The following is a 13,640-nucleotide window of genomic DNA, read 5'->3' as shown; positions in this document are numbered from 1 at the left end:
AAAAGAGATTTCACTTGTGATTACTAGAAGTGGAGGGTAGAGGGAAGAGGAAGTGAAGGAATGTGATTAAAAGGTACAGAGTTCCAGTGATATCATAAATAAGTATAATGTACAACACGATGACTTTAGCTAACACTGCTATAAGATATACACGAAAGTTGCTAAGATAATAAATCTTAACAGTTCTCATCACAAGGAAAATGTTTTTCTTTTTTTCCTTTCTTTTTATTGTATCTATATGAGAAGATGGACATTAATTGAACCTGTGGTAATTCATTTCACAATATATGTAAATCAAAGCAACAAGCTATGTCTTAAACTTACGCAGTGATGTACGTCAATTATTTCTCAATAAAACTGGGGGGAAAAAGAGTAGTATAGATAAGTGACCTGTAGGGCACCTGTGTGGCTCAGGCAGTTAAGCATCTGCCTTCAGCTCAGGTCATGATCCTGGGGTCCTGGGATCAAGTCCTGCATCTGGCTCCCTGCTCAGTGGGGAATCTGCTATTCCCTCTGCCAATTTCTTCCCTGGCTGGTGAGCTCTCTCCCCCTTTCCTCTCTCTCTTCCTCTCATAAAAATAAATAAAATCTTTTAAAAAAAAAGATAAGTGAACTGTAGAACTGTAATTATTTTTAGAATGGAATATCAAAAGGAATGAGAATATTAAAAACTATCAGTATTCAAACATGGGAAGGCATCTCATGAGAATATTTAATAAATCAGGTGTAAAAGCATAATGTGATTCCATTTATATAAAGTTGAAAAGTCTGCACATGATAACACACATTACAATTTTCTATGTTTTCAGAAGTTCGGATATCCTGAGGATGACCCTGTAGTAGCAGTAAGGGGACACAAAGGGGCTTCCTTGACGTTGATTATGTTCTATAACCCGAGTGCTGGTTACAAAGATGTATTCACTTTGTGAAAATTCACTTAACTGTATACTTGTAATTTATGCACTTTTCTATACGTGTGTATTAAAAAATACTTCAAAATTTTAAAAAATTGAAATCCATTATATAATCTATCCATTATCGTCTATATGCCAATAGTTACCATGTAAATAAATGCACAGGAAAGAGACTAGAAGGGCATGAGCCAAAAGTATTCTCTCACTCTTTCATTTGTTCACTCATCCAACAGATACTTATTGAGCACCTGCTATACCAGGTACGGTGCTGGGTATTGGCCATGGCCTGGTACTGGGCACTGCTAACTCCAGAAGTGAATTTCTAGTGTTTGTCTTCTTCTTTTTGTACTTCTAAAAAGTTTTACTGTGAATATATATTTACTTATAAAATAAGAGGGCATCATATATATTTATTTTTAAAAGATTCTGATAGAAGGACAAGAACCGCATGTTCCTCTCAATAGATACAGAAAAAGCATTTGACAAAGTACAGCAGCCTTTCTTGATTAAAACTCTTCACAGTGTAGGGATAGAGGGTACATACCTCAATATCATTAAAGCCATCTATGAAAAACGCACAGCAAATATCATTCTCTATGGGGAAAAACTGAGAGATTTTCCCCTGAGGTCAGGAACACGACAGGGATGTCACCACTGCTATTCAACATACTTCTAGAAGTCTTAGCCTCAGCAATCAGATAACAAAAAGAAATAAAAAGCATCCAAATTAGCAAAGAAGTCAAACTCTCACTCTTTGCAGATGATATGATACTCCATGTGGAAAACTCAAAAGCCCCTACCCCAAAACTGCTAGAACTCATACAGGAATTCAGTAAGTGGCAGGATATAAAATCAATGCACAGAAATCGTTGCATTTCTATACACCAACAAGACAGAAGAAAGAGAAATTAAAGAGTCAATCCCATTTACAATTGCACCAAAAATCATAAAATACCTAAAAATAAATCTAACCAAAGAGGTAAAGAATCTATACTCAGAAAACTATAGAGTACTCACGAAAGAAACTGAGGAACACACAAAGAAATGGAAAAACATTCCATGCTCATGGATTGGAAGAACAAATAATGTGAAAATGTCTATGCAACCTAGAGCAATCTACACATCCAATGCAATTCCTATCAAAATATCATCAGCTTTTTTCCACAGAACTGGAACAAATAATCCTAAAATTTGTATGGAACCAGAAAAAACCCTGAATAGCCAAAAGAATGTTCAAAAAGAAAACCAAAACTTGTGTCATCACAATTCTAGACTTCAAGCTCCATTACAAAGCTTTAATCATCAAGATAGTATGGTATTACACAAAAACAGACACATAGATCAAAGGAACAGAATAGACAGCCCAGAAATAGACCTTCACTCTATGGTCAATTAATCTTCAACAAAGCAGGAAAGAATAGTCTATGGAAAAAAGACAGTCTCTTCAACAAATGGTATTGGGAAAATTGGACAGCCATATGCAGAAGAATGAAACTGGATCATTTTCTTCTACCATACACAAAAAATAGACTCAAAATGGATGAAAGACCTCAGTGTAAGACAGGAATCCATCAAAATCCTAGAGGAGAACACAGGCAGCAGCTTTTGCACAGCAAAGGAAAGAGTCAACAAAACCAAAAGACAACCGACAGAATGAGAGAAGATATTTGCAAATAACATATTAGATAAAGGGCTAGTATCCAAAATCTATAAAGAACTTATCAAACTCAACACCCAAATAACAAATAATCCAATCAAGAAATGGGCAGAAAACATGAATGGACATTTCTCCAAAGAAGACATTCAAATGGCTAACAGACACTTGAAAAAGTACTCAACATCACTAAGCATCAGAGAAATACAAACAAAACCACAAAGAGATACCACCTTATACCAGTCCAGAATGGCTAAAATTAACAAGTCAGGAAACAACAGATGTTGGTGAGGATGTGAAGAAAGAGGAACCCTCCTACACTGTTGGTGGGAATGCAAGCTGGTGCAGCCTCTCTGGAAAACAGTACAGAGGTTCCTCAAAAAGTTGAAAATATGACTCAGCAATTGCACCACTGGGTATTTATCCCAAAGATACAAATGTAGCGACCAAAGGGACACCTGTCCCCCAATGTTTATAGCAGCAATGTCTACAATAGCCAAACTATGGAAAGAGCCCAGATGTCCATCAACAGATAAATGGATAAAGAAGATGTGGTATATATACACAATGGAATATTATGTAGCCATCAAAAAGTAAAAAAAAAAATTGGGGGATGCCTGGGTGCCTCAGATGGTTAGGCATCTGCCTTGGGCACAGGTTATAATCCCAGGGTCCCGGGATCAAGTTCCTCATTGGGCTCCCTACTCAGAGAGAGTCTGCTTCTCCCTCTCCCTCTGCCTCTTACCCTATTGTGCTCTCTCTCTCAAATGAATAAATAAAATAAAATAAAATAAAATAAAATCTTGCCATTTGCAATGATGTGGATGGAACTAGAGGGTATTATACTAAGCAAAATAAGTCAATCAGAGAAAGACAATTATCATATGATCTCACTGATATGTAGAATTTAAGAAACAAGGCAGAGGATCATAGGGGAAGAGAGAAAAAAATGAAACAAGATGAAACCAGAGAAGGAGAGAAAACATAAGAGACTCTTAATCATAGGAAACAAACAGGGTTGCTGGAGGGGAATGGGTATTATATAAGACTGATGAATCACAGACCTGTACACCTGAAAAAAATAATACATTGTATATTTTTAAAAATAGTAAAAAATTAAGAAAAATAAATTTTTAAAAATATTCTGGGGGCACCTGAATGGCTCAGCGGGTTAAGCCTCTGCCTTCGGCCCAGGTGATGATCTCAGGGTCCTAGAATTGAGCCCCATGTCGGGCTCTCTGATCAGTGGGGAGCCTGCTTCCCCCTTTCTGCCTGCTGCTCTGCCTACTTGTGATCTCTCTCCCTCTGTCAAATAAATAAATAAAATCTTTAAAAAAAAAAATTCTGATAGAGCTATGGTTAAGAAAGGAGTGTTTTGATATATAACTGTGTAGCCAAGTTCTAATAGATGAGTTTTGGGGATATTTATTTTTTTAATTGCTTCTTGGCCTTTTGGCTAAGATCAAGTGTTGAGATATTTACTTATTTTTGAAGTAATACTGGTATTCCCCAGGAAGCCTTTTCCATGTCCTCTATAAAATGTATTCCTTTAGCAGACAGAAGCCATAATTTTAGAAAGAAATGTCTTTTTATTAGTAAGATTTTATATTACCTTCAACATCTGCCTATCTAAATATATGTATTTTTTTTGAAGAGCAATTTTTTTACATGTGGTTATTTAATGTTATTTAAATACTTTAAAGGTTTTTTGATAACAAGGTTTTAGGATAATTAAAAAATATAACAACTATATAGTATAAAATGAATTTGGAATTCATATAAATACAAATTATCTATACCATGTCTTTTTGTGAATGAGATTTATCTTTAGATTTATCTTTTTCATTCTTTTTCTTCTGTTTTTCTTCTGCTTGTTTTTCAAAATAATCTTTAAGAAGATGGTTCAGCTGTGATTCATACTGGCTTGCATGTTGTAATCCATCTTCCCTTCCTTAAAAAGATACAAAACATGAGACAACAGTATTTCATAGTGGTCCCCTATTCTTTTAGTTATCTCCCACAGTGGCAAATCCAGAGCTTTCCTATCTGAACCACTCTAAGCGCTAACTCAAAAGTCAGTTTCAATTCAAAATGCTTGAATTAAACATATTTTTATTTTACCTTCACAGTGTTGGATCACACGTCCCCAGAGTCGATTTTTCCGTAAACAGGCTAAATTTCCCACAATCAATAAATGCCTCCTTCCTCTGGTCAATGCAACATTCATTCTTTTTTCTGAATCAATGAATCCTACTTGTCTTGTCCTTACACAGGACAGAATAATGATCTCTTTTTCAGCTCCCTGAAAAGCATCTACTGTGGATACCTGCACAGCTTTAATATCAGGATGGTCAAAGTCCATGGCACTGAGTAAATGACAAAGCTATGGAGGAAAGAAGAAAGAGATCATTCAGGGCAGGGACTATGAAGAACTTAAGACCTGAACATATTGACAGCAGCCCTTTTTATTTAACTGGTAGTGGATAATTTTCATTTTCTTTTTTACGACTCACAAATATTTAGTAGTTTCTAAAATGATACATAAATAATGAGAGGACAATATAAGTTAGGCAACAAAATCAAAAGTGTTGATTTATCTATTGCTGAGGAATTCATCTGGATATGTTAATTCAGAGTTGATAAATAATGAAACAGATGAAAAATATTTTTTTAAAAAAGCAAAAACTAGTTAGAAGTAATTGGCTTATGCGTACATTAATATCTGGTATCTATCTTTGATTAATAAAATGAAATGATAATGAAAGAACATTTTGGAAAACAAAGATTGAATCCCATCTGTCCCAAAACACAAAGCATACACTGTATTTTCTTCCCTCTAATTTGTTTATTTGCATTTTTGCCCCAACAGCTGTAAACTGAATTTAATTAAGCCTTGTTAGATTTACATTTAATTATACAGAAAAAAAGCCAGACCAAATAAAAATCAGAATTTTTTTAATATGTTAACTACAGTCCCAAAATTGTTTTTAACCAAAACAAACCACTACAAATGTAATATCAAATATTATAACATAAAATTATAATATTTAAGTATCATAATATGTAATACAAACCTTGTGCATCTGGGATTTGTATAATGTTATCACCCCAATCATAGAGCCCGCTATTCCACTTGCAATCAGTGATTGAATCAGTTTGAGTGTAAAAGCAGCTTCTGCCACATTATGAAAGCTGTTATCTCTTTCAATCTGGAATAAGAAACAGATCCTAAATTATATTTCCCAGAAAGCCTATGGAAAGACCAAGAAAACCATATAAACAACAATAAAATTAAACCAGGAAACTAAACCATGTTGACTCTCATTAACATTAATGTCATTTACCTGTTCCAGTCCTTTAACGTTGTAGAAACACAGGGTTGGGAGCCATTCCAATAAAGGGCTCCTCTCTGTTTCTGAAATGCCATTCATGAGGTTTCCTTCATAGAACAGATCATTAGAGATAGCACTGATCACAGGGTGACAACGGTATTGGGTTCTCAACAGAACTGGCTTATGCCCCTAAGAAATTTAAATGCAGAAAAATAGAAAATTGAAGCATTTTTTTCCTTAAGGAAAAAAATAATATTTTAAAATTTAAAAGTATCACCATATTGTGCTCTTAGCAAGTGAATTACAACCATGATGAAACAGACTACAAATACAGTTTTCTTAATTACTAAAGATATTTTCACGGCAAACTATTATTATACCACAAAATTATAAAATATAAAACATGTCAAATCTTCAAATTATTACCTAATAAGTTTGGCACCTAACATTATGCTTTTATAATCTATGCAGAGTAGGGCGGACACTAAATTAAAAGAGAATCTTCAAAAAAAATTAGAAAGTGTTGTTGATAACTCATTTATGAATTTTCCTCCTTGGGTACAAGCCATCTTTCATTTTGAATCTTCAAATAAGTTTTCAATTTTGTTAATGTATCATAAAATACACATTCCATGTACTTTAGGGGTCTCTGGAGCGTACTCTTTCTTTGCAAAATGTTCTGTAGCACTGTTTGAACATTTTAAATAATACAAGGTACTCTAGTAATAAAAACACATAGTAAAAGGAAGGATTAATGGTCACATAGACAAGGTATTTTTTTTTAAGATTTTATTTATTCATGAGAGACAGAGAGTGAGAGAGAAAGAGAGAGGGAGGCAGAGGCAGAGGGAGAAACGGACTTGGGAACCTGACGTGGGGCTTGATCTCAGGACTCTGGGATCATGACCTGAGTGGAAGGCAAATCCTTAACTGACTGAGCCATGCAGGCACCCAACTAGGTATGTTTTATGGGAGAAAAATAGTAAGTAAAAATCCAATCCTCAGTACTATTTAGGGCCTAAATTTGTGAATGAGTCTGAATCAGTGGGCACGTGGGTGTAGCATGCTACTCTTAATCTTGGGGTTGTGATTTCAAGCCTGAGGGTGGTCATGAAGGCTACTTAAAAAAAAAAAAAATGCTCAAAGGACCATGCTTTAGAACTAGAAACAATGTTAGAGAAATGACTAAATTATGGTATATCCACATTACCTATTTGGTGATTAAACTTATTTATGACAACAGTCATGATTACAAAGCTAGTTAGTAACACAGGGAAATGATTTATTATAATGCAAAGTTTAAAAAAGTTAGGATAGAAACTATGTAGTATGGTCTCAACTATATAAGAAAATATTTTTTTCCAGCTTTATTGTGATATAATTGACATATAACATTGTGTAAGTTGAAGGTGTACCAGGAGTTGACTTGATACACCTATATTACAAACTGATTACCACCATAGTGTTAGCTAACAGCTCCATCACAGCACATAGATACCATTTCTTTTTTTATGGTGAGAATATTTAACATATATTCTCTTGGCAACTTTCAAGTATGTAATATAGTATTATTAACTATAATCAACATGCTGTTAATTAGATCCCTAGAACTTATTCAAACCCTGTAACTAGAAATTTGTACACTTTGACCAACATGACCCATTTCCTACCTCTCTACCTTCCAGTTCCTGGTAACCATCATTCTACTCTGTTTGTACAAGGTCAGCTTTTTTAGATTCTACATATAAATGATATATACTACTGGTCTCTCTCAGATTTATTTCACTTAGCATAATGTTCTCAAGGTACATCCATGTTGTTACAAATGGCAGGATTTCCTTTTTTATGGCTGCATGATATTCCAACGTGTGTTTGCACATATCAAATATATGTATTTTTATAGTTTATATATATACATTTATCTGATATAAGCATATACCCCAAAGATAAAGGCTGGAAGGAACACTACTAAAATATTTTAAAGGATTTTCTCTTGGGGGCAATGAGGTTATTATAGTTTTGGTTTGGTTTTTTTTTTAACCTTTTAGTTTTCTGTAGTTTCTACACTTTCTATCATGATTAGTAGATATTATTTTTATTTCTTTTAATTCTGAAGTAGTTCAAATACACAGAAAAGCAAAGAAATATAATACTCATGTATGTACTACACAGATGTGACATTAGTATTTAGTCCTTGTTGCTTCAGGTCTCTCTTTTGTTAAGACATAAAATGTGACATATATAGCTAAAGCTCATTTCCTCTACCACCTTCTCCAGAAATAGCTTCAAACTAACATTATGCACACATTAATATCTGGTATCTATCTTTTTTCTGAATCAATATCTTATAGCATTCCCATGGAAGTTCTATATGTTTACTACATAGGCATATACCTATGATTAATACATATTATTTGTTATGCTTTTGAAATTCACATAAATTGTGTTTTACACTATGTAACACTTTGCACCTTGCTTCTCTCAATATCCAGTATGTTTATGAGCACTATCTATATGGATCAAGTTAATTCACCTTAACTGTTTTATATATTCCATTTTGTAAATTCTATTCCATTTTATTCTGTAAATAAATCACTTTTAAGTCCTTTATTTACCCTTTTAAAATCCCCTCTCAAAATCTACTTCATGGGCGCCTGGGTGGCTCAGTGGGTTAAGCCTCTGCCTTCGGCTCAGGTCATGGTCTCAGGGTCCTGGGATCGAGCCCCGCATCAGGATCTCTGCTCAGCAGGGAGCCTGCTTCCCTTCCTCTCTCTCTCTGCCTGCCTCTCTGCCTACTTGTGATCCCTGTCAAATAAATAAATAAAATCTTTAAAAAAAAAATCTACTTCATATTTTAAAAGTCATCGACAACAAATAAGTGAAAGAGCAAAGAGCATAACAGCATGCATACTATGCTACCATTTGTTAAAACAGAGGGGAAATACTTTATGTATTTGCTTACACTGATAAATTATCACTAGAAGGGTACAAGCAAAGGTGACAGTTGCTTTGTGGAAGAGAAACTGAGTGACTGGGGGACAGGAGTAGAAGTCTTCATTGTACTTTCTGGTTCCTCTTAAATTCAAATCCCAAATCATGTGACGATGTTACCTATTCAAAAATGTTTTAAGAATCTAAATAATTTTTTAATTAAGATTATTAAGAAGCCACTGGAAAGGTCTGATTCAAAAGAATCTGGACACTGACATTATGGAAGCGGTAGAAAGTTATGCAATTCAATTCAGTTACAATTAAAAGCTCAAGACCACTGAAAGCTTGAGTCGTCACAAACTAAGTACAACTCAACTCAAAACTTAAATCAACTTGCAACTCAGTGCATGGGGAAACTTCTGAAGAAAGTAGGATAAAACTGCCTTGCAGAATCCATTCTCTAATATCTAAACGGACAACAAAACATTAAAATAACAAAATACTAAAAACAACAGCAAAGAAAAAATACAGTAGCCAGGCAACAAACGTTTATAGCCATCCCAATGTCATAAACTTTAAAAGGTACCTGTCACCAAGAAAGAAACAAAATTTAAGTGGAAGGGAGAAATGCAATACAGATCTTCCTTGACTTATGATGGGGTAACATCCTGATAAACCCATCATAAGTTGAAAATATCATAAGTCAAGATGCGTTTAATACATCCACCCTGTGGAACATCATAGCTTAGCCTAGCCTACCTTAAACATGCTTAGAATACTTACATTAGCATACAGTTGGGCTAAATCATCTATCACAAAGCCTGATTTATAAAGAAGTGTCGGATATTTCTTGTAATTTAATACTGTACTGAAAGTGAAAAACAGAATGGTTGTATGGGTGCAGAATGGTTCTTACATGTATCCGTTGTTTATTTTCATGATCATGATTGGGAGCTGCGGCCCAGCATCATGAGAAAGGATCTTAACACATATTGTTAGCTTGGGAAAAGATCAAAATTCAAGATTCAAAGTATAGTTTCTACTAAATTTATCACTTTAACACCATCATAAAGTTGAAATTGTTAGGTCAAAACATTGTAAGTCAGGAACCATCTGTGTAGTAAGATTCCTAACTCCTCTAGAAGTCATAAAACAGAAATGGCTTCTAAGAATAATAATGAAACAGAGAAAGTGAAATGGGCAGTTTTTAGTGGAAGTGAAGGCTCTGAGGACTAAACATCAAACTGAGAGGACACGTGAAATCCAAGAATAGTCCTCATCTGGGAAAGGAACAATACCTCCAACCATGTGGAGTGAATACGGGGACAGGATATTTAATAAAACCTTAAAATTGAGAGAGCACATGTAAGCTAAAAAAGACATTACACATTCTTATTTAGTTCTATTCCAGTCTCACTCCTACTCCACTTCCCTACCATAATATTTTAAGGATACTACAAAAATAGAGAATACAAATCTAAGAGAGCTTCTCAAAGACAAACATCAAGAAATCAAGTAGGAATGGCAACTATGCAAACATACGACGGCTTCTCCCCCAAAATTAACAAAATAAGGAAGACAATGCAAACAATATGTATAGAACCCAGCCTAGACAAACTACAACCAAGAAACAGAAGAAAATTTTTCTCAAGTATAAAAGCTTTAGAATATAATCAGAATATAATTGAGTGAAACAAAATCTCAAAGGTGAGATGATGAAAAGATAAGATTAATAGGGAAATTTCAATCCTAAAGAAACAAACTAATTTCTAAATGGTAACATTAAAGAGCGGGTTCCCTCTCTTGGTGGGTCTCTCTCTCTCTGTCAAATAAATAAATAAATAAAATCTGGAAAAAAAAAAAGAAATTAAGGTAACATAAATGGAAGACAGATAAAGACACCCAATATCAGAATAACTGGGGAACCTCTCTGTTTTAGACTGAATGTGTTCCCCACCCCAATTCCTATGTTGCAGCCCTGAACCCCAAAGTGATGGTATTTAGAGGTGGGGCCTTTGGAAGGTAATTAGGTTTAGATGAGCATGAGGATGAGGCCCTCATGATAAGATTAGTCTCCTTATAAGAGGAAGAGGCCAGAGTTTTCTTTCTTTCCACCATGTGAGGATACAGCCAAGAACAGAGTTCTTATCAGGAACCAAATCTGAAGGTACCTTGACCTTGGCCTTCCCAAACTCCAGAATTGTGAGAAATAAATCTGTTGGTTAAGCCACCCAGTATATGATGTTTTGTTATAGCACGCTGCACAGACAAGCTACTGACAGAGAATTCAACAGGTGGAACAAAAACCTTTCCTGAAACAAAGAACGAAAAGAATTTCCACTTTGAGATAACTTATATTACAGAGTGATTAGTTACCGAAAGCTCCACACTAAGATATACTGTAGTAAGTTTATCAATTTTAAGGTTATAAAAATAGTTCTTGCACCCAGGTAGAAAATATAAATCATTACAAGGGGAAAATAATCAGGCTGGCCCCAAAATTCACAGTAATAGCAACATTTCAATAAGCCAAGGTGCCATTTACATTTAAGGAAAGAGACATTTGAAACAAAGATCTCAGGAAAGTAGGCATCTATGAGCCATTCTGGAAAAAAAAAATGATGATGAAGTCCAAGGTACCCAGATGAATGAAAAAGTACTGAATTTTTAAAATATAGAACTGATTCTAAATAATTGTACAAATTATGATTGTAAAACAAAAAGAATAATGATGTAATAACTAACAAAGATAGGAACATGGGAAGGGATAAGAAAAGGGGGGGAAAGCATGAGAGCACTAGTATCTCTACCGTTTAGAGCAAAGAAATTAATCCATCTGTCTAAAATCTGTTAGAGGATCTTTTAGAAAAACTATCTCTTATGGGTAAAGAAATATTTATTTGAGATTTAATTATTTCTAGTTTCATTTCAGTTTTTCTCCTCTGCTAAGAAAGTACAGATTATTGGAAGTTCAAACAGCAAAATAACCCCCTAAATGCAATTTAAACTAGCAAGAATAGGGATGCTTGGGAGGCTCAGTTGCTGAAGTGTCTGCCTCCACCTCAGGTCATGATCTTGGGGTTCTGGGATAGCGTCCCACATCAGGGGGTCTGCTTCCCCCTCTTCCCCTGACCCTGCCCCAGCTTGTGCACGCTCTCTCTCTCTCTCTCTCACTCTCTCACATAAATCAATAAAATCTTTGAAAAAGAATAAACTAGCAACAATGAAAAATTAATTAATTAATAATAAACTAGCAACAATGATAACATTTTTCTTTTGACAACAGATTTTCTATAACTCTTTTGGGTACTATTTTAATCTTCTGCTTTTAAAATAGCTTGATTTAGATTATTGCATCAAAACAATAGTAATAATGAATAGGTATGCAAATTATGGTATATACATACAATGAAATATTATTCAGCCATAAAAAAGTAATTAAATCATATGCACCAATCAAATAGAATGGACGATTTAGAAATAAACCCACACAAAGTCAAATGATTTTTAACAAGGGTGCCAAAACCATTCAATGGGGAAAGGATAGTTTTTTCAACAAATGGTGCTGGGAAAACAGGGTATCTGCAAGGAAAAGAAAAAAGTTGATCTGTACCTTATATACCATATAAAAAATTAACTCAAAATGGACCAAAGAATTACATGTAAGAGCCAAAACTGTAACATTCTTAGAATAAAACATTGGGGGACATCAGTATGACACTGGACTGGGCAACAATTTCATGGCTATGACACCAAAATCATAAGTGACATAAGGAAAAAATAGATAAATTGGACTTCATCAAAATTACGAACTTTTGTGCATCTAAGGACTGTCAAGGGGCACTTGGATGGCTCAGTTGGTTAAGCATCCACTTCTTGATTTTGGGTCAGGTTATGATCTCAGGGTCATGAGATTGCACCCCATGTCAAACTCCACACTGGCCTGGAGCCTAGTTAAGATTCTCTGTCCCTCTGCCTACCCACCACTGACTTGCTCATGCAAGTTCTCACTCTCAAATTAAAAAAAAAAAAAAAAAAAAATATATATATATATATATATATATAAATATATATATATATCGTCAAGAAAACAAAGACTACCTAAGAATGGAAGAAAGTATTTGCAAATAAGGGTTTATATCCAGAAAATATAAAGAACATATACAACTCAACATCAAAAAACCAAACATCCCAATTCAAAATTGGGCAAAATATTTCAATAAACATTTTTCCAAAGATAAGCACATGCAAAAATGCTTAATGTCCTTATTCATTAGGGAAACCACAATGAGAGACCTTCTTCACATCTATTAGGAGAGCTATTATTTTAAAAGCCCCAAAAATATAAAACAAAAAAACAAATATTGGTGAAGATGTGGAGAAACTGGACCATTTTGTTGAGAAATTCCTATTGGGAATGTAAATAGTATAGCTGATATGGAAAACAGTTTTGGCAGTTCCTCAAAAAGTTAAACACAAAATTATCGAGGATGTGGAGAATGGAGAACCTTCTTACACTGGGAATGCAAACCGATGCAGCCACCCTGAAAAACTGTATGGACATTCCTCAAAATTTAAAAATAGAACTACTATGTGATCCAGGGTATTTGCACTTCAATACAATACAAAATACAAATATAATACAATAAAATACAAATACAAAATACAAATATAATACAAATAAAATACAAATACAAAATACAAAAACACTAATTCAAAGGCATACATGCACCTTGATGTTTACAGCAGCATTATCTACAATAACCAAACTATGGAAATAGCACAAGTGTCGAACTGACTGATGAATGG

General features: G+C 34.3%; 1 protein-coding gene across 1 annotated transcript in view; it reads right to left on the bottom strand.

The window, feature by feature from the left end:
- Positions 1 to 4,361: 4,361 nt before the first annotated feature.
- Positions 4,362 to 13,640, bottom strand: part of LOC111154466 (zinc finger GRF-type containing 1) — an 83,087-nt gene continuing 73,808 nt past the window's right edge. The window contains exons 27-30 of the mRNA XM_022514079.1: positions 5,913 to 6,089; positions 5,643 to 5,777; positions 4,690 to 4,951; positions 4,362 to 4,519 (exon numbers count right to left, since the gene is read on the bottom strand). Of these exons, the coding sequence (XP_022369787.1) occupies positions 4,362 to 4,519; positions 4,690 to 4,951; positions 5,643 to 5,777; positions 5,913 to 6,089 (732 nt within the window). The remainder of the gene's footprint in view (positions 4,520 to 4,689; positions 4,952 to 5,642; positions 5,778 to 5,912; positions 6,090 to 13,640) is intronic.

This window comes from Enhydra lutris, unplaced genomic scaffold (genome assembly GCF_002288905.1).
Source record: "Enhydra lutris kenyoni isolate GAN:26980312 unplaced genomic scaffold, ASM228890v2 scaffoldscaffold3, whole genome shotgun sequence".
Taxonomy (NCBI): domain Eukaryota; kingdom Metazoa; phylum Chordata; class Mammalia; order Carnivora; family Mustelidae; genus Enhydra; species Enhydra lutris.
This window is presented reverse-complemented; position numbering and strand designations above follow the sequence as displayed.